We start from the raw sequence: 20,221 nt of genomic DNA, 5'->3' as shown, positions 1-20,221 counted from the left end.
TGGAAAGAAACACTTAAAATTATTTCATAATTTGTTTTTGTAATTTAGTGATTTTTTGTTGACTTTTTTCAAAAAGTTTGACATTAGAATATATGTATTTCTTTGGTAGAAACAAGCAATTTCTATCAAAACATCACTCGAAACATGATTTTCATTGTTTTGGAAGATTCATACCTACACAATTGAATTAAATTTTTTTTTTTAAGAAAAATAGTAGTTATTTGGTTTTTATGTTCGAATAATCTATTAAATCAATATAGTTGTCGAATAGTGTATTCACCAAACTTTTTAATATACTTAAAAGTTAAAAAGTGACACTATCTCGATAGAGCAACTGATGGATTAAACAATACATGATAACTAACATATCAATTTAATCAGTATTAGACCAAATTCAATATTACTTTACCAATACATCCCTATTAGGGAAAATGTTTATCAAATTAGTACTACACCAAATTCGACGTAAGCAGTCAGGACGTAAGGTAATAAAAGTATATCAATTATCAACTATCATGACATTGTGATGATTATTAATTACTATCTCACATTAATGGATCATTAACTTTCTCCAAACTTATCATTAAAAAAGCTCCACTATGTTTTATGAGACTTAAAGGAATATAGATCCTCATAATAATAAAGGACCATTATCTAGATTGATTGTTCTTAGTTATGCGGCTTATGCCCTCTCCCATGTCAATAAAAGTGGATATAAATAAATATCAAATGTAACAAGTGGGAAACTTTAGTAAGACCGTGATTCTTTGATATCTAATTAGCTCAGGTTCAACAAGATTATTTAGTAATTGCAAACACACACACATCGATATATATATATTTAGAGAGATAAGGGGTATATTTTAAGAGAAATTATTGATTAATCAATAAAGCATGGTTAATCAATTATTGTTCTGCAACGCCTAAAAGTAACTAATTCTCTCTTTTTCAGTAAAGATTGTTCGTATCCGTCTGTTTATTAAAGCAACGTGGGTTCTTTTCAGAATACTGTATTTGCTAACCATATACTATAGTTTAACAAAAAAAAAACATATACTATATTTACCATTATGCATTTTAAATTATGAATTGACAATAAAATAATAATATAGATACGTTTTGTCTATATATACCGCATTCAACAATCCGGTTTGCACATGAATGAGAGCAAAATATCAGCACTAAGACAATCACTAGCTTACAAATGTCTTGTAGTAAGGTAAGTTTATACTAAATTTTGAAATTAAGATAACCTTAACAATATAAAATTTTAACAAGACTACCAGTTTTAATATTAACAAGACTACCAGTTTTAATATTTGTCTGAAATATAAAAGACGACCAAATGATTGTTCATTTTACGAACAAACACTTATGTTATTAAAAACATAAACGTAGAAAGTTAAAAGTTAGAACAATTAGTAACATGATAAACCTGATTAGATATTTTGTTTAAACGTAATTGCCACGCGCCTTAGAGAGAGCGTGGGATTCATTTATCATCTTTGTACCCAACTTTCCACTTGACATTTTGTGTTGCAAACAAAAATGCGTTTTCAATATTTTGTCCATAGTTTCCGATAAGCAAATCGCCCTTGTACTTATTTATTTTTTTTATCGCATGCTAATTTATCTCAGACTTTCAATTACAAAACTTCTTCTCAATAATATTTCATTCTTATATTTTATCCGGTTGGAGCCAAAGAAAAACCTCGACGAAGCCCTAGTATTCTTTGGGATCTCATGTAAGGATAACCACTTACACACACATATGTTGTTGTCGGCTTGTGTGCATAACTATATATATTACTATTTTTTTTGAAAAAAAACATCTATTCATAGTAATTAATTATATATGTATAATAGTATTAAGATAGATAAAAATAATAATAAAGGGAACTGTTTCTTTCTCCGCTAAATTCTCGGTGTATGTCTTTGCTTTTACTTTCCTCGTTCAATGAGAGGACCAAAAAATTATTGCAGAGTCGCACATGAATCTCAAGCTTCTCTCTCCATTTTCCAGAGCACACTAAAATACGACGTCGTCTCGTATGCAAGAAGATGCTGCTTCGTCCTCTTGCCCTAATTAAGCTACCTAACTAGGGTTTCCTCTTACCTTTTCCCCCACCTCAGAGTATAGAGAGATCATTTTATTTAAGCTACCCTTTTTTTCTCTTTGCTTGGTCTTTACTTTAGTTCTGTTCAAATTTTGTCGGCTTGTGTAACTGATCACATCTTATTTCTTGAGCTATTGGTTCCTCAAAATCCTGCGTCTTGACTTCTCGATCTGAGTTATTTCTTCTCTTCACGCCCTTCCTCACCCCCAAAATACATGAACGATAAAGATCAAGAATCAAGAATCAAGAATAAAAATTGATTTGAGCTGGCGAATAAGCAGTGGTGGGAGCGGGAATTAGTAGATGCGGCGGCGATGGAAGGCGGCTACGAGCAAGGCGGTGGAGCTTCTAGATACTTCCATAACCTCTTCAGACCGGAGATTCATCACCACCAACAGCTTCAACCACAAGGCGGAATCAATCTTATCGACCAGCATCAACATCACCACCAGCAACAACAACAACAACAACAGCAACCACCATCGGATGATTCAAGAGAATCTGATCACCACTCAAACAAGGATCATCATCAGTCGGGTCGACCTGATTCAGACCCGGCTACATCAAGCTCAGCACCCGGGAAACGTCCACGTGGACGTCCACCAGGATCTAAGAACAAGGCAAAGCCACCGATCATAGTCACGCGCGATAGCCCCAACGCGCTTAGATCTCACGTCCTTGAGGTATCTCCTGGAGCTGACATAGTTGAGAGCGTTTCAACTTACGCTAGGAGGAGAGGGAGAGGAGTCTCAGTTTTAGGAGGAAACGGCACCGTTTCAAACGTCACTCTCCGTCAGCCAGTCGTCACTCCCGGAAACGGCGGTGGTGGTGTTGGGGCTGGAGGAGTCGGAGGAGGAGGAGTTGTGACTTTACATGGAAGGTTTGAGATTCTTTCGCTAACGGGAACTGTTTTGCCACCACCTGCACCGCCAGGTGCAGGCGGTTTGTCAATATTTTTAGCCGGAGGGCAAGGTCAGGTGGTTGGAGGAAGCGTCGTGGCTCCGCTTGTAGCATCAGCTCCGGTTATACTAATGGCTGCTTCGTTCTCAAACGCGGTTTTCGAGAGATTGCCTATTGAGGATGAGGAGGAAGAAGGCGGTGGTGGTGGCAGTAGAGGAGGAGGAGGACCACCGCAGATGCAGCAAGCTCCGTCAGCATCTCCGCCGTCGGGAGTGACCGGTCAGGGACAGTTAGGAGGTAATGTGGGTGGTTATGGGTTTCCCGGTGATCCTCATTTGCTTGGTTGGGGAGCTGGAACACCTTCGAGGCCACCTTTTTAATTGAATTTTTACATATTTGTCAACGGAAATTTATGTGTTTTTTTTTTATAATCATTTTGTGGAGTCGTCTTTCATTTGGGATCTTTGGTATTTATATTATTTAGTTGACATATATGCATATTTGAGTTTTTCGTGTGTTCTTTTGCCTTCTCAACGTTGATAGATGCTAGATGGTAGAGGAATGCATATTTGTCTCTCGTGCTGTTAGAAAAACCTTCTCCATGTAGGTCTTTCTTTTATTCATTGCTAGGGTTTCGTGCTGTACCCTATAGTTATTATTATAATTAGCTCGATTTGATAGATATTTAGGTCTATTAATTAATAATGAGTTCGATTCTTTTAAGAATTTTTGAGCTTCACGACATATTCTTAATGAAATATACATATGGGAGTCCATCTCAGGAGTTGCACACTTGCACTATTTTCTACGATACCTTTCTACAATCATAGTACTGTATATATAGTTTTTGATGTTTATGTTGATGCATAAGCCCCATATAGTTCTCATAACTCCCGAACTATTTGCAGTATTATTCACATTCATTTCAACTTCTTATAAACTATTCAATGTATCATATCTTAAGGATAAACACTAGCTTACATATAGATCAAGACGTTTCTCGCTTAGATAGTCGTTTACTAAACACTTACATATCTTGTAGTTTTTAAAAAAATTTAATTACTTTTACTATCATGTTGTTAACATTTGACTGTTTAGCATCTATTTGCTCGCGTATACCGTTTAAGATATCAATGGATGTCTAATTTGGTTATCTATAAGTACCTAGGAAACAATTGTCCAAGCGATCTCTAATTAGTCTTATCACTGAAGAGAAAGATCATGGCTATAAAAAAGTGATTTAGCGTTTAGGAGGTGTCGTTTAAATGGCCCTCTAAACTGTGCTTTTCAACAAACTCTTCATTATGTATGTTTGGACTGGCCACGTAATTGTGTAATTTCTTCGAACACTCGAGGTTTTTTTTTTCATTTGATAACTCGAGTTACTTGCATGCATAAAATATGTGCATTAGTGCTCTAATGAGACCGGCCGGTTCGATCCTTCCTAAGAGACTTGTAAATGCAACACCATAGAGATAGGTTAGCGATAAGTAGCTTTAAACAAATTGTGGTCACATATATGCGCTTCAAGTTTTTGTGATCGTAGTTTGGATGTGATCAGATTTAAAACCCTTTAATTTTGGTTGGTATGGAGAATCTATGTGCCTGAACCAACAATTCAAATATAGTCAGGTTTTGTATCGGTTTATACATTAATACTTTCGTGGTTTTTCGATCAAATATATCGATAAAAGGAAAAAACAGATAAATAATGACTTTGGTTATAAGATCATGATGAATATTATTGCTTTGGAATTATAGCCATGGACCAATGTAATGGCTAAAGACAACCGTTACCGAACATTAGAAACATGAACTAAATGGTATTTTCACGTCGGTTACATATGAATTAGAGACCATTAACATGGAAAGATTAACTTAGAATGAATCACTTGTAGTGTCAGTTAAGAGCTAGTCTCTGCTGCAAGATAACAAAAAATGGGGTTTCGATTACCAAGATATGTGAAAAAGAGGAATGTTCCAATTCCCTAGGGACAAATTTATTGACTAGGAACAAAAGAGGAAGCTTAAATGTTATTTTAATGATACCAATATATATATTTTGCAGAGTTTTTTTTTTAAATGATATCAATACACTAATAAACAGATAAAAAAACATACTCCCTCCGTTTCACAAAAAGTGTTATTCTGACATTTTTTACACTTATTAAAAAAACTATTAAAATACTATTTTACCTTTTATTAATACATTAAATAAATTTTTTTCTCTAATTAATACATTAAATCAATAGAGTCAAAATTATTGTTTAAAATTCTGCATTAAAAATATAAACGACACTCTTTATGAAACAAAAATAAAATCTTAAAACGACACTTTTTATGAAACAGAGGGAGTATATACTTATATTCTTTCAGATAACCAACATAAACTCCAAAAGTGAACTGGGTTTTCATAGCTACTTAAGATTTGATGAATATATGTACTGATTGGGTTAGTTCTAACTATTGTGACATGAGAATAATCTCCAACCAAATAATTCTCGACGTGTTGTTATATATATAAAAAAAAAATCTCCACACGAGTTTTGTTTTAATATGACATCTCAATTGTTGTAAATAGATGGCTATCCAAAAGATAAAAGTTTTCAAGATTACGAGTTTAAAATACTGACGATATAAACTAATTCAATAAGTTTTGGTTTCCGATCAAAGCGATTGTGAGTTTAAAACCCGAAACTTTTTGGTTACGTCCCATGGAACAAAATTCCAAATAAATCCCAAAATATAGAGTTCTTATTTCACATACTTAACTATAGTGATAAACTGATAATGTATACTGTATACACTCACCAAGATAAGTTTTTTACCCAAAATACATAAATTAAATATCTATTTTGTATGGTTTAAAATATCTATTTTGAATGATCTCAAGAATGAACTTATCTATTTCAATATCTACTTTTCTTATTTCGTATGGTTTTTTGGGGCTTGGAACATGGTAAGGGAAAAAGCGTTGTAACTGTGTTTGTATATATTATCAAATTCCCATGTGGTCATGTCATTTGCCTTACATGCAACAATTGAGCTACACCAAGTTGAGAATAAGCAACTTGGTTTTCTTTTTTATTTTAAATTTATCTTCTGGGAATTTTGTGCATGACATAAAAAGACACACACACACGCAACATATATATAAACATTCTAGTTTAGATTCATATATGAAATTATAATCTTCTTTGTATACAATATCTTCTAATCTTGTCAAGAGATTTATTATGTTGTTTTATCTGTAAAATGAACATTGATTATGGCAAACAAATTTTCATGTCGAAAATCCTTTCAATTTTGAAAGGCATTCTCATACATCCATACCCTGCAATATTTTCCTAAAACCTAAAATTAGACTGCACTTTCACGATTTTGAACCTTAAATATTGAACTTTATTCTTTTTTATCACATGTCCCCGAAGAAAATTTTAGATAGCAAATGTCAAATAAGTATTTGTTACTATTTTGATAATAAACGCACCATCACAATTTCAAAGGCAAATTTTAATTAGAAAATGGGCCCGTAGGCCAATAGTTCTAGAGTTAAAGCTGCTTCAGCAGCCTAACAATGTGGTTCTAATACAAAAAGGATTCCTAAAAGAAACTAAAAACAAACTGAAGAGTTCATTCATGAGATCAGTCACTGCTCAAACGGAACTCGTATGAACACCCGACCGTGCATGCTCATGACCGCAGATGTGCGAAGCGGATCGATTCTTGCTGAGAAGCCAACAATCTGATGAAACCATATCAAAATGATAGGAAAGTTTCTCGGTTAGATACAATACAACATGTCTCTGTATCGCTTAAATAGCAATCTCTCTGATATATATGAGAAAGCTTTACCTTTTTGAATGGTGTAATGCCCCAAGGATTATCAAGCTGCTCAGGTTCGCCTGTTATAATCAGCCGGCCTGCTGGATCTGATTGAATTCGAACCTGAGACAAAAAAATAAAAACAAATTATGTTCAGAACTTTGAACTCTGTTATGGTTTCACCAGAAATAACGTATCGCCATCAGAACTGTGTATTGCGACTAGAATCAGTTTCTATGTAACTGAAGGTCAAAGCTTTCAAAAACCTACGCTGCTTCCTATCTATATTGTAGAAAAGATAGTCAATGAAGCTGCTTTGGTAGGTGATAGATCTCTTTGTACTTGCTGTGTATTGTCACAGTAATATGCATTTATACAAAATTCAAAGACTTGCCAAGTAGCTTTTCAGAAATGGGTTTCAAAGGAGAGCTCACCTCTTTGCGAAGAAGGCCAGGTACCAAAGCATATATCTCAAAGGAATCCTTCTGTGAATTCAAAAAGGGAAAAAAACAGATTTGGTAAGATTTCAGATTGGAAACAAACAATCTAGTTTGATCAGACTTTTTCTCGTGCACCAGTTACAACGGGAAAAAATGGCAGAAGTAACTCACAGTTTCTTTCACAGTTATCTTCACCCAGTCAGCAACGGGTCCATCATCAACAACCTCAGCAACCGACCTAAGGCGCCAAAATCATATTACAATTAATATCTTGCATTGTTTAGGGACAAGATACAAAAAGGAAACCTTAACATGGTGAGGTCTGGGAATGATCTGTTTTCATCCCATTACTGCTAAGAGGGGTTAAAAGAAAGAAACAAAAAATTCAAATAACTATCTACGAGTTGCAAATAAGCAGGAGAGGATTAGCTTTACGTAACTGTTTTTCTGCTTCATGTGAAACAACAAGGTCAATGCCAGTTTGTGTGTTGTGTTTCTGCAGCCCTGAGATAACCGTTTAAAACAAAATATTAAGCAATCCTTGTTGATAAATATAGCAGCAAACCCTTGAGAGATAATTTACCGATGCTTTTGAGCTTCTTATGCTTTGGAGTTAAGCTCTTATCCTGAAACAAAAAGAGAACATTATCATGTTACAGTCAAAATTTCTGCAGGTGAAATAAAAAAATGCGGTAAGATTAACAGTGACACCTTAACAAGACTCCCAGTAGCTTCTCCAGATCCAACAAGGCGCTGGGCATGCCAACCTTGCATAGCACGAGCTGCAGAATCTCTTCGTGCCCTGCCTGATCCTGAGCCTTGACGGCTGCTACTTGCCTACATCAACGTCCTTATATCAGGGAAGAAAAAAGACATGGACAAGGGGAAAAACGGGAATACCCATGTCGCGTATTATATATTTATCTTGTCTTTCTGCATTAAACAAATGATGAAAAGAACTCTTCGCTGTCACTCCCTCAGTCTAAACAACATTTTATTCGTACAGGACAGCAACGTTAAGAGGTTACCAATTGTAGATAGTTTTCTTTTCTTTTCACGGTGCTAGATCTAGCTGATATCTTCATCCGAACTTTCTATATCTACCTGTCTTTCCAATAAATTCGACAGAGTCCAAAAGCCACATTTTATGGGGGAAGTTATTACCTGTTTCTCGACGTTTGAAGACAAAATGAGTGTTGAACCAGGAAGATCAAGCTCTCCATTTCTCCTTAAATACTTTTCAAACTCCAAAAGTGCCTGCAATTGAGCAACGATTCAAATCATAATGTCCTATATCTATATGATAAGATAGAAAGAATAAAATATCAGTCAATCAAAGTGCCAAAAGAACCAGTCCAAATTAGTCTGCCATAAGACTGCGTAGGCACGACAAAGAAAAGAAGCACGAGGAGAAATTTCTGAAGTGGAATTGAAAAATTGAAGACAAGATAAATATATAATACACTTATGCACAACAACAACGAAACTCACCTTCTCATAGAAATTACGGAATGTGTAGGAGACTGTTGTGCATGTCCTGAAAAAAAGATAGTTAGACCAAATATGTAACAATCATGAAAAATCAGCAAAGACTAACGGAGAGTATAAGGGCAACATCAGCCATACTTCGGAGGATGGAAGGATTCTCCAACTTGCCGCCATAGCTTAGAGGTAGTGACCTACATCACATTGAAAAACAAAAGTAATCTTGAAGACCAATAGACATTCAATTGCAGCAGAAGATTAGAAAAACATTGAATATAAATTCTTAAATATAGCTAATAAGAGTAAACCAAAATACTTTTCCGACAACATATCAAACTCTATTTAATATATCCGCATAATGAAACCACGTTAAGTAAAAAATCTCCTCTCTGAAAGACTTTCCCATGGTTATAGACATTCTTTTCATCAATTCGCTTACCAATTTAAATATTCCACGTGATGTAGTTCATATGTTATCCATCACCCAAACAAATAAAATGTAGGTGATAACATAGGAGTGAACTAAAATGATATGGTTTTGGTTATCATGAAGTGGTGATGTTGGAGTTTAAGACTAAACTAAAAAAAGTGGATACTTACCACGTCATAGCCACCTAACTTAATGACTGCTCGCCATAGCCTACATTGCAAAGTAAAACATGCAAAAGTCAGGCGCTGATTAACCAGATACAAGGGTTTATTTAAGAATAGAAGACAATACTTTCCAAAAACTCACTTGAGAGTGTTTAAAGGCTGCCCATAAAATTTGAGAGGTTTGTAATCCAGGAAATTCTCTCTGTGAAAGGTCTCTAATTCTCTTAGAAACGCCTCTTGTTCTTCTGGTGTCCCCGCTTCATCGGTTCCCTGTGCCTGTAAAGAAAAGGTGAACTTGTAAGAGAAAGATCACCATAATTATCTTTATCACGAAGCTCCTTTTCTACTGAAAATACAGGCTTATTTTAGCCAGATTCAATAGATTACCTCAGAATCACTCAGCAACCAAGTCTTCCGCTTTTTGGCATTTTCATCTCCAGTCTTAGGACTCGAAAGCTGCACCTTAGTAAGAGTCTTCTTTTCAGAGTGAAGAACGACTCCAACATCACCATTCTTCTCATGACCATTGGCCTGAGCATCCACATCTTCATTAGCACCAGGTCCCTTAGGAATGGCAAAGTCAGTTAACTGAGCATCACTGTCTAGAGTAAGAGTCTCATCCCCGAGGAGAAGGGGTACTTCACTAGGGTTTTGATCTTTTTCTTCTTCCTTAACGACACCATCATCAGCACAAATCAGATACTGCTCTTGCATTTCGGTATCCGCCATTTTCCGGTTCTGGAGTAAACAGTCACAGCAAGATAACGTCATGCAAATGAAGAGAAAAACCAAAAAAAAAAAAGAATAACTAGGATAAACCCAAAATCTATAAGAAGATTTAAACGACTGTTTGGTGTTTCTCCGTCTAGAAATGGTAGATTATCTAACTCTACTTAGAAGAAAACGCAATTGAGAATTAGAACGGACTCCCTCGCTTTATTGCTCTGATTCACAGCCTCAGACTAATCAAAACCTAAAACAGAAAACAAGCCTAGAAAACCGAGAAGCTTCCAGAAAATAAGGAGAGCAGCAGCAAAAAAAGAAGAAGATATGCTTGCCTGTTCTGCAGCGACGGCGCCGGCGAGGACAACAAGGGAGTAGAACGCGGGAATTCCGGTGGCGCGCTAGGGTTTGCAGGCGGAGAAATTGAAAGAAGCCGAAGAAGATACAGTGAGAAAGAGAAGACTGAAGGAGACTATTTGAAGCGGAGAAAAATCTTGTCAATGGCGGAAGGTATTAGATGGATGGGGTTTTAAACGCTGAGCGAGTTAAGAGTTTAACATTTAACAAGAGTTCCCCAACTTTGGTTTAAACAAATTTTTGGTTTTATTTAGTATAGTATTTTATAGTTTGTTAACTTTTTGGAGATTTTGGAAACAATGAGCCAATGATTTTGTTCCTTCTATGGTTGCTGGACAACTATTCAAAATCAACATTTCACAAAAAGGTTTTTCAATGAGAAATAAATGGTAAGCAATACCAGAATAGTTAAAAACAGGTCAGAAATAGCGATAAAACATTGAACCCTTTACGAAAATATTAAAGGTAAGATTTTTTTTTTAATTTCATTTTTATCTATAAAATACAGAAAAATATTTATTACTTTGAACCCTATTTGTAAGAGTTTTAAAATTGATTTGAAAAATATCAATAATTGGTTTGGTGATACATTGCCACATTGGTTGCTGACTAATAGTTAATATATTTAGATATTTTACCAACTATAGTTCATATACTGAGGAAATATTTTTATAGTCAAAATATTTCTACATCTTAGGAGATTTGTTTACATATTTTTTATAGATTTGTTTCTTTAATCTAATTTTTCGTAAAACAATTTACCAACTATAGTTAATATTTCGACATCTCGCTATGCCATGTTATGACATTGGGCCGGGTCGGAACAGATAACCAAAACCGTCAACTGAAAGATGGGCTCATTATGGAGCGAAATCAAGTCAGATTTTTTCCTTTCCTTTTTTTTTTCAACGGAGCCGCAAATTTTCTGTTAAGTAAAAAAATCAAGAACCGCCATCTCGGATTTTTTAGCAAACACTCGGACAATAACGATTTGTTAGGGTTTGGACGTTCCCGGCTCTCTCGATTCTTCTGTTAGCTTCGTCTTCTCCTCCGAAGATTTACCTTGTGTAAGCTTCAAACGTTGTTTGTGTACTGTTTCGATTAATCTGAGATTTTTTCTAGTACATTGGCTCTGAATCAGACAGTTCGCCGTCGCTCACGCGTAAGTGGATTGTCGTTTCGTTTGATCCTCTGCAATCCCTGAAGATTTCATTGATTGATTTTCATTGAATTGTGGTGGATTTTTGAATCCGGAATTGGGGTGTTCGAGCTGAAGTTAGGAATGGAGGTAGATAAATCTAAGTTGAGGAACGAAGATTTGGACATGGAGGAGGAAGATGATTCGAAGAAGCATCGGCGAGATCGTGATCGGAGTAAGGAGCGGAAGAAGGAAAAGAGCTCGGAGAAGCGCCGAGAGAAGGACAGACGCAAGAGACGGTCTGAGAGAGTTAAGAGCAGTGATTCTGAAGATGATTGCGATAGAGAAGATGATGAAGAGACGGAGAAGCGTAAAGAAAAGGAAAGGAGGCGGAGGGATAAAGAGAGGGCGAAGAGACGGTCTGAGAGGAAGAAGAGTAGCGGTTCTGAGGATGACGATGAAGAATACGACGAGAGGGATAAACGCAGAGCGAAGGAGAAGGAGAGAGGACACCGAGAACATGAGAGAGATAGGGGCAAAGATCGGAAAAGGGATAGGGATAGAGAGAGGGAGGAGAGAAAGGAGAAAGAAAGAGAAAGGGAGAGGAGAGAACGGGAGCGAGAGGAGAGGGAGAAGGAGAGAATAAAAGAAAGAGAAAGGCGAGAACGGGAAAGGGAAGATGGAGAGAGGGATAGGAGAGAACGTGAAAAAGAAAGGGGTAGGAGGAACCGGGAAAGGGGGAGGTCACGAGAGGATGGAAATGGAGAGAGTGATGATGATGTCAAGCGTGATTTGAAGCGTAGAAGAAAAGAGGGCGAAGAACGGAAGGAGAAAGAGCGTGAGATGAGCGTTGGTAGATCTACCAGGCATGTAGATGAAAATGGAGATAGTCCAAGGAGAAAGACTGGCGAGGAGGATGGTGAAAAGAAAGAGAAAAAAACGCGGGAAGAAGAGCTAGAGGATGAGCAGAAGAAGTTGGATGAGGAGATGGAAAAACGGAGAAGAAGAGTCCAGGAGTGGCAAGAGTTGAAGAGGAAAAAAGAGGAAGCTGAAAGTGAAAGTAAGGGTGATGCGGATGATAAAGAGCCCAAGGCCGGTAAGGCTTGGACTCTTGAAGGAGAATCTGATGATGAAGAATGCCATCCGGAAGAAAAAACAGAAACAGAGATGGATGTTGATGGAGAGACTAAACCCGAAAATGGTGGAGATGCCAAGATGGTAGACGTTGAGAATGCGATGTCTACTACTGTCTCTGAGAAAGGAGGTGATGGAGCTGCAGATGAAGAGGAAATTGATCCGTTAGATGCTTTTATGAATGCTATGGTATTACCTGAGGTTGAGAAGCTTAGCAATAGTGCTCCTCCAGTAGTTAAGGATGGTATATTGGATTCTGAGAAGAATGGGAAGGAACGTGGTGACCAGCCAAAGAAAGGGTTTAACAAGTCCCTTGGTAGGATAATGCAAGGTGAGGACTCGGATTCTGATTATTCAGAACCAAAGGATGATGATGATCCAAGTTTAGACGAAGACGATGAGGAGTTCATGAAGAGAGTGAAGAAGACGAAGGCAGAAAAATTGTCTCTTGTTGACCACTCAAAAATAGAGTATGAATCTTTCCGGAAGAACTTTTATATTGAAGTGAAGGATATTTCGAGGATGACAGACGAAGAAGTTACCGCTTACAGAAAGGAATTGGAGCTGAAAGTTCACGGGAAGGATGTACCAAGACCCATAAGATCTTGGCACCAGACTGGACTTACTAGCAAAATTTTGGATACCATGAATAAGCTCAAGTATGAAAAGCCAATGCCTATCCAGACACAAGCACTTCCAATCATCATGAGCGGTCGAGATTGTATTGGAGTTGCTAAAACCGGCTCAGGTAAAACGCTAGGTTTTGTTCTGCCAATGTTGAGGCATATCAAAGACCAGCCTCCCGTTGAAGCTGGTGAGGGGCCGATTGGGCTTGTGATGGCGCCTACTAGGGAGCTTGTTCAGCAGATTCACAGCGATATCAAAAAGTTTTCAAAGGCATTGGGTATAAGATGTGTTCCTGTGTATGGAGGATCAGGAGTTGCGCAGCAAATTAGTGAGCTAAAGAGAGGGACTGAGATTGTTGTGTGCACTCCTGGGAGGATGATTGATATTCTTTGCACAAGCAGTGGAAAAATCACCAATCTGCGGAGGGTCACATTTTTGGTAATGGATGAAGCTGATCGTATGTTTGACATGGGTTTTGAGCCTCAAATTACTCGAATTATCCAAAATATTCGACCTGATCGACAGACTGTGCTCTTTTCTGCCACTTTCCCGCGTCAAGTTGAAACTTTGGCACGTAAAGTCTTGAACAAGCCTATTGAAATACAGGTTGGTGGAAGGAGTGTTGTAAATAAGGATATAGCTCAGTTAGTTGAAGTCAGACCGGAGGGTGAGAGGTTCTTTAGACTTCTGGAACTTCTTGGGGAATGGTATGAGAAAGGAAAAATTCTGATTTTTGTTCAGTCACAGGAAAAATGTGATAGCTTGTTTAAGGATATGATTAAAAGGAGTTACCCTTGCCTATCTCTTCACGGGGGTAAGGATCAGACCGATCGTGAATCAACTATATCTGATTTTAAGAGCAATGTCTGCAGTTTGTTGATTGCCACAAGTATTGCAGCGAGGGGTCTAGATGTGAAAGATCTCGAGTTGGTTGTAAACTATGATGCTCCTAACCACTATGAAGACTATGTGCATCGCGTTGGCAGGACAGGAAGGGCAGGGCGGAAAGGCTGTGCTGTGACATTTATCTCTGAAGATGATGCAAAATATGCACCAGATTTAGTCAAGGCACTGGAACTTTCTGAGCAGCCAGTCCCCGATGATCTGAAAGCAATTGCTGATGGTTTCATGGCAAAAGTGAAACAGGGTATTGAGCAAGCTCATGGAACTGGCTACGGAGGTAGTGGCTTTAAATTCAATGAAGAGGAGGAAGAAGTTAGGAAAGCAGCGAAGAAAGCACAGGCGAAGGAGTATGGGTTTGAGGAAGACAAGTCTGACTCAGAAGATGAGAATGATGTGGTAAGAAAGGCAGGTGGTGGTGATATTTCACAGCAGGCTACTCTTGCTGTTGCTCAGATAGCCGCCATTGCTGCTGCTGCTAAAGCTAATGCTCCAGTGAGTGCTCCTGTGACTGCTAACCAATTGCTGCCAAATGGTGGCGGGCTTGCCGTTGTGCCAGGTGTCCTTCCGGTTACTGTTCCTGGCGTTCCTGATGGGCCAGGCCGTGCTGCAGCCATGGTTGCTGCCATTAACCTGCAGCATAACCTGGCAAAGATTCAAGCTGATGCAATGCCTGAGCACTATGAAGCAGAACTGGAAATTAATGATTTCCCACAAAACGCTCGTTGGAAGGTGACCCACAAAGAAACTTTGGGTCCAATATCAGATTGGACTGGAGCCGCCATTACCACTAGAGGTCAGTTTTATCCACCAGGACGTATCCCGGGACCTGGGGAACGTAAGCTCTACCTGTTCATTGAAGGGCCTACCGAGAAATCTGTTAAGCAGGCGAAAGTCGAACTCAAGCGTGTTCTTGAAGACATTACAACTCAGGCTCTGTCACTTCCCGGAGGAGCACAATCAAGCAGATACTCTGTCCTATAATGTAAGTTGAGAATTCTTATCGAATTTTCAAGCTTTGGTGGTAAATTTAAGCTAAATGCTTTGCTTTACCCTTGCTTGCAGACTATTTTGTTTCTTACATAAATCTTCTAATCTCAAAGTTCAAACTTATGGATCTTAGTTTCTGTCTTTTAACAGGAAAGCATGATGAGCTGTGTGACTAAAGGATTCAAAACCACTCTGCGTTTTTTTTTTAAACAAGTATTATTGATTGATATTGTGGAATACAATCTCTGCTTTACTGAATCTTTTTTATAGACTTGAACGTGATGTGACAGTTCTTACTTCTTTCTGGTCAACAAATAGTAAAGTGCTATTAGTGAGATGGTCTGTGTTGAATAATGCCTTTTGTTTCTCATCCAGCAACTTTCTCCTCTTTTAATTTTGTTCCTTGCTTTTTTTGTGTGTGTTATGTTTATACAATGGCATCGATGGATTTGCTAATGCGCATTACCGCGTGGTGGCTGTAAAAAGATCGGTAATATCTAAGTTTGATGCATTTATTTGCTTGGCTTTGCTCGTAAATCGTATAGCACTAGACTTTTTAGTTTCATGTATCAACTTCCCTTTTACAGCATTCGGCACCTTTTCCGCAGGGAAAAATCTTTGAAACATAAAGCTCTTGGAGAGATGATCGTGTCTTAAACGAGTTCATATGGGGCTTGCGAATGGTGAATTGAAGGGTGATTTACAGAGGCGGAGACCCTTTACATTTTTAATATTCATGTTTAAGTTTTTGCATTGCACCTCCTTAAATGATTTTTGTTGACTTTCAAATAGATAAGATAAATAAGAAACAATTTTTATGTTATATAATTTTTTTTGTCGATTATGATATATATATAACTTCTTCCTAAAAGAGAACAACTTATTTATCCATACAGAAAAATCATCTTTAACTAAATTTAATTAGAAAATACTTATTTCAAACAAAAAAATGAAATTCTAAAATCATTTAAAACATATTTTCTCTCAATAATGCATTAATTCAATTTATTTTTATAATTATTTGATAATATTATATAACTGGATTTAAAAAAATATTTGATTTAGTCACATATACATAACAATATGGGGTATAATTTAGTTATAGTTTCTAATAAAGTTTAAATTTATCCACAATTCATTGTTATTTAATGATTGAATGTAAATCATATATATAAAATAAGGGTGACAAAAGAAAAAAAAAGGTTTCACTCTCTCCCTATTAGTTCATTTGACACTTTTTTAAAAAATTTAAAAATAAAATTAAAATTTTCTAAATATTTATCATTCTTACAAAATTCAACACAAATTATTATTGCTCTAGATTAAAGGAAAATTTGAAAAAGAAAGATCACTAACTCGTATATTGAACGTAACTTCCTTAAACTATGTTAGAAAACCATCATACTCACTTACTAGCATTTGATTTGTACATTGACTAGGCTTAATTACGATCATGTTAAAATCAAATAATTGCTCGACCCTTAACATCCAAATAAAGGTTGAGTTGAAACCATACGTTACATGTAATCAAATAAAATGATTTCATTATCTTAATGTGATACCAAATGGTTGATCTTAAATTCTTTTCCTATTGGGCCACTTAACACCTCTTTAAAAAATTTATAAATAAAATTACAATTTCCAAAATATTTTTCATTATTTCTTAATTCAACACAAATTATTATTATTGCTCTAGATTAAAGAAAAAATTGAAAAAGAATTTTGATTACACAAAATCACCAACTCACATATAGAACGTAACTTCCTAAAACTATGTTAGAAAACCATCTTACTCACTTATAGGTAATAATGATGAATGATCACTAAGTCTAGGTGTTGAGATGTTGTTTTTACTCTCTCATTCCAATACAGCTACACAAACAAGACCATGTCAATGTAACGCAAGGAAGACGTTCAAGTGCACTCCCTGTACCCATAAAATATCCCAACGTCTACGTTTTGTTCGGTTTAATAGTTACTCTTTTTTTTTGGTAGTATTCAAAGAGTGCTACTATTTGTTGTTGCAAAGAATATTCAAATTCAAAGAAATGGTAAGATTCAGACTATATGCTTAAGATATTGTCGGTAAATAGTAAACCATGCATTTCACAATTAAGAAAGAGTGGTGGACATTGGTCAACCACTGGAACTCCCTCTTCGTCAACTTCATTCACTGTCCTATCCTCTTCCCTTGATATTTCGAGCCAAATTTACTTTGTTTCTTAGTAATTTCCTCTTCAGAATAAATTATTACTGAACTACGAAGTTTCTGTTTACAATTCAGGAGTCTCTCTCATTGACGGTTCAAAATAAATTAAGGTCCCTTTTTCAAAAGATTCAAAAAAGTTCCAAGTATCTAGTAATAAACACATTTATTCTCAAATTTTAGAAAAGGAAAGATTTAAATGGAACAATCCATGGTTTTGAAATAGAAAATGAGCATTTGTTATATTCCGAAAAATAGATTAAGATGTCTGAGAGAATGATGAAAAAAAACCTTCACTAGTTGATTACATTAAGCCTAAAGGTTGATATGAAGAAAGTGACCGAGAGGTTAAGTTAAAGCAAAGCTCTTTCCTCACTAAATTCTCAACCTTCATCAATGATGCAACCACAAAGTCTCGAGATCATTTCAATCAAAGCAAGCTTACAAGAGCAGAAAATGAGTCTTAGTTTGCGAAACTATAGATAATCAAGGGAAGTAAAGTCATTTCCGTTTACAACTCAACACTCAATTCCCTTTGTTTCAACTCCAACCCCATCCGATCATTCTCAAGTTTCATCCTTTAATTCTCCAAATTTAACTTAAATGTATCTCTCATTTTTTACTTTTCTTAAATAACAATCAAAATAATTCTCTCATTTCCTTTTATGCGCTTTTATGAATTTTTTTTGGTAGTGTACTCTACGAGATGTTTTTTTCCCATTATCATAATGTATCACATTATCGGTTATTCATTCGAAGTTTAATAATTTCTAAAATGTGATATTTTAGGATATTTCTAAGTCTAAATCATCTATTACCAATTTAACAGCTCTAAACATTTGCTCCCATTTAACAGTTCTTCTTGAATTGGTATTGAATTGGTAAGAACACATATGTTTTAAATCTAACAGATTTAAAAACACTATAATGAACAAATAAGAGTTTTCTGCAAAAAAAAACCTTCACGTGGTCTTTTTTTGCATAATAACCCATGAACTCAAATTAATGCAAGTCAACCCATCACATTAGGGTCAAACCGCAAAACAACCCTCTTATATATCGATGATGTGGCAAAACACGACGGCATCCAAAAAACAGACGAGAAATTAAACACTGCGTTGTTGTGTAAAAACGGTATGCAGTTTAGAGTTTAGTTGCCATTTTAGACTCCAAAAAACAATACACGAAATTGAACTTCTCTAAAATCGATTTGGGGAAAAATTAAAATTAGGGTTATTTGTATTTGGGAATTCTGGGTTCGATTTCTTCTTAATTCATAGGGGAATGATGAGGGCTTTGGGGAATATTGTTTAGGTTTAATTCGGGGTTCGATTCTGGGTTCTATTGTGTGTTCGAATCAGGTTCTTTGGTTTTTATTTCTTTCTTTGCGATTCCACCTTTTGACTGTCGATGATTCCAACGATGAGGTTAGAGTTCTCTTCATGTAATGAGTTGTTTTCGTTATGTAATTATCTTAGATTATAGGTTTATGAGTTGTCGGTCTATTTTGCAGTGAGCAACCAGAAAGCTTTGATCTATTTCTTGTCGTTGGAGGATATTGGTCGAAAGAAGATGGATATGTGGGTGGAGAGCCACATCAAATGGGTAGAGAAGTGGTTCAAGGATTCTCAATGAAGACAGTAAAAATCTTACTACAAGAGCTTGGATACGAAGACAACATGAAGAAAATGGCATGGTTTGCACCCGAAGCTCCTGCAGAGAAGATAGATATCATCGATGATGAAGGGTTACGACGGGCTGTTTCATATGCCCAAACTGACCATCAACTGCTGCACATCCACTGTCTATACTGGTTCGGGAGGATGAACTTTCACTGTAGCTTATCGGCATTTTCCCATAAAGAGATTTGTCAGATCTTCAGCTCTCTGATTTTTACCCAATTCGACGCTAAACCCTAATTTCGATTTATCCCCAAATCGATTTCTATGAAGACAACCCAGTTAAGCACGTGTTTTAAATTAGCAAAACAACATGATTTGCGACTTTCATTATGCAGCGTTTTATTTCCCGTAAGCAACGTTTTATTTTCCGTAATCGATATAACGGAACTCAACGTCGAGGGTTATTTTGCGGTTTGACCCTAATGTGATGGGTTGACTTGCATGAGGTCATGGGTTATTATACAAAAAAAGATCATGTGAAGGGTTTTTTTGCAGAAAACCCAACAAATAATGCACAATAGCGTTTTTTAGCACAATTTTGAAATGTATAGTGATGAGAATATAAAACTTTGATATATAATAATATTAAAGAATAAACAACTTATAATAATATAATAATTCCCGTGAATATCATTGTTGTTGTTTCCAACGCAACTCACTCTAAGCATCCTCGTGTTCGCCGGCAAACATTTAAAAATTTAGCTCAGCCAAATAGCCGAATCCAATTCCACGACTTGCAAGATGGTAAGTTTTTTTTTGTTGTTGTTTGCTAGAACATACAAATATATCTTTCTAATTTGAGTTTTTTTTTTTCAATTACCGAAAATAAAAATTGTTGCAGATGAAGAGATCATTACGCAAATAAACGAATGGGCAAATCAAAACAACCCTCCGACCAACATCTTGCTAATCACCGGTGACTCTGATTTTCTCGAGACCGTGGAAATGTTGCTAAATGCACAGTTCAACGTAATACTCGCTTACAGGGAATAGATATGCCAAAAGAAAGTTGCATTCCCGCCCTTTTTGCAACTCGAAAAAGAAGGATAATGAAGTCTAAACTCGTTGGAATCAGTTATCACAAATATTGTATTAGGACTGGA

General features: G+C 36.4%; 3 protein-coding genes across 7 annotated transcripts; 2 read left to right on the top strand and 1 right to left on the bottom strand.

Annotated features, from left to right (window-relative positions):
- The first annotated feature begins 2,007 nt into the window (after window positions 1-2,007).
- Window positions 2,008-3,511, top strand: LOC18992844 (AT-hook motif nuclear-localized protein 27). The gene has a single exon (XM_006416288.2). It carries the CDS (start codon window positions 2,432-2,434, stop codon window positions 3,395-3,397), a length of 966 nt encoding a protein of 321 aa, XP_006416351.1. The 5' UTR covers window positions 2,008-2,431; the 3' UTR covers window positions 3,398-3,511.
- Window positions 3,512-6,515: 3,004 nt separating this feature from the next.
- LOC18992843 (AT-rich interactive domain-containing protein 6) lies at window positions 6,516-10,605 on the bottom strand. The gene is made up of 14 exons (XM_006416287.2): window positions 10,420-10,605; window positions 9,749-10,099; window positions 9,504-9,637; window positions 9,368-9,407; window positions 8,909-8,961; window positions 8,774-8,819; window positions 8,447-8,539; window positions 7,994-8,119; window positions 7,866-7,908; window positions 7,723-7,786; window positions 7,454-7,520; window positions 7,277-7,327; window positions 6,873-6,965; window positions 6,516-6,762 (listed from the first exon to the last, which is right to left on the bottom strand). Exons 2-14 carry the CDS (start codon window positions 10,088-10,090, stop codon window positions 6,667-6,669), a joined length of 1,248 nt encoding a protein of 415 aa, XP_006416350.1. The 5' UTR covers window positions 10,091-10,099; window positions 10,420-10,605; the 3' UTR covers window positions 6,516-6,666.
- A 750-nt stretch (window positions 10,606-11,355) lies between these two features.
- Window positions 11,356-16,047, top strand: LOC18992842 (DEAD-box ATP-dependent RNA helicase 42). Of its 5 annotated transcripts, none has more exons than XM_024152975.1 (3): window positions 11,356-11,508; window positions 11,583-15,225; window positions 15,381-16,027. In XM_024152975.1, exon 2 carries the CDS (start codon window positions 11,724-11,726, stop codon window positions 15,222-15,224), a length of 3,501 nt encoding a protein of 1,166 aa, XP_024008743.1. In that variant the 5' UTR covers window positions 11,356-11,508; window positions 11,583-11,723; the 3' UTR covers window position 15,225; window positions 15,381-16,027. The 5 variants fall into 5 exon arrangements, 4 of the variants coding, with proteins under 4 accessions (XP_024008743.1, XP_006416348.1, XP_006416349.1 ...); XR_002898065.1 differs by having other exon boundaries at window positions 11,384-15,225; window positions 15,381-15,720; window positions 15,839-16,047; XM_024152976.1 differs by having other exon boundaries at window positions 11,386-11,508; window positions 11,587-15,225.
- The last annotated feature ends 4,174 nt before the right edge of the window (window positions 16,048-20,221 follow it).

The sequence above is a fragment of the Eutrema salsugineum genome, unplaced genomic scaffold (assembly GCF_000478725.1).
Source record: "Eutrema salsugineum unplaced genomic scaffold, Eutsalg1_0 scaffold_5, whole genome shotgun sequence".
NCBI classification, from domain to species: Eukaryota; Viridiplantae; Streptophyta; class Magnoliopsida; order Brassicales; family Brassicaceae; genus Eutrema; species Eutrema salsugineum.
The sequence above is the reverse complement of the archived record's forward strand: the minus strand, read 5'-3'. Positions and strand labels throughout refer to the sequence as shown.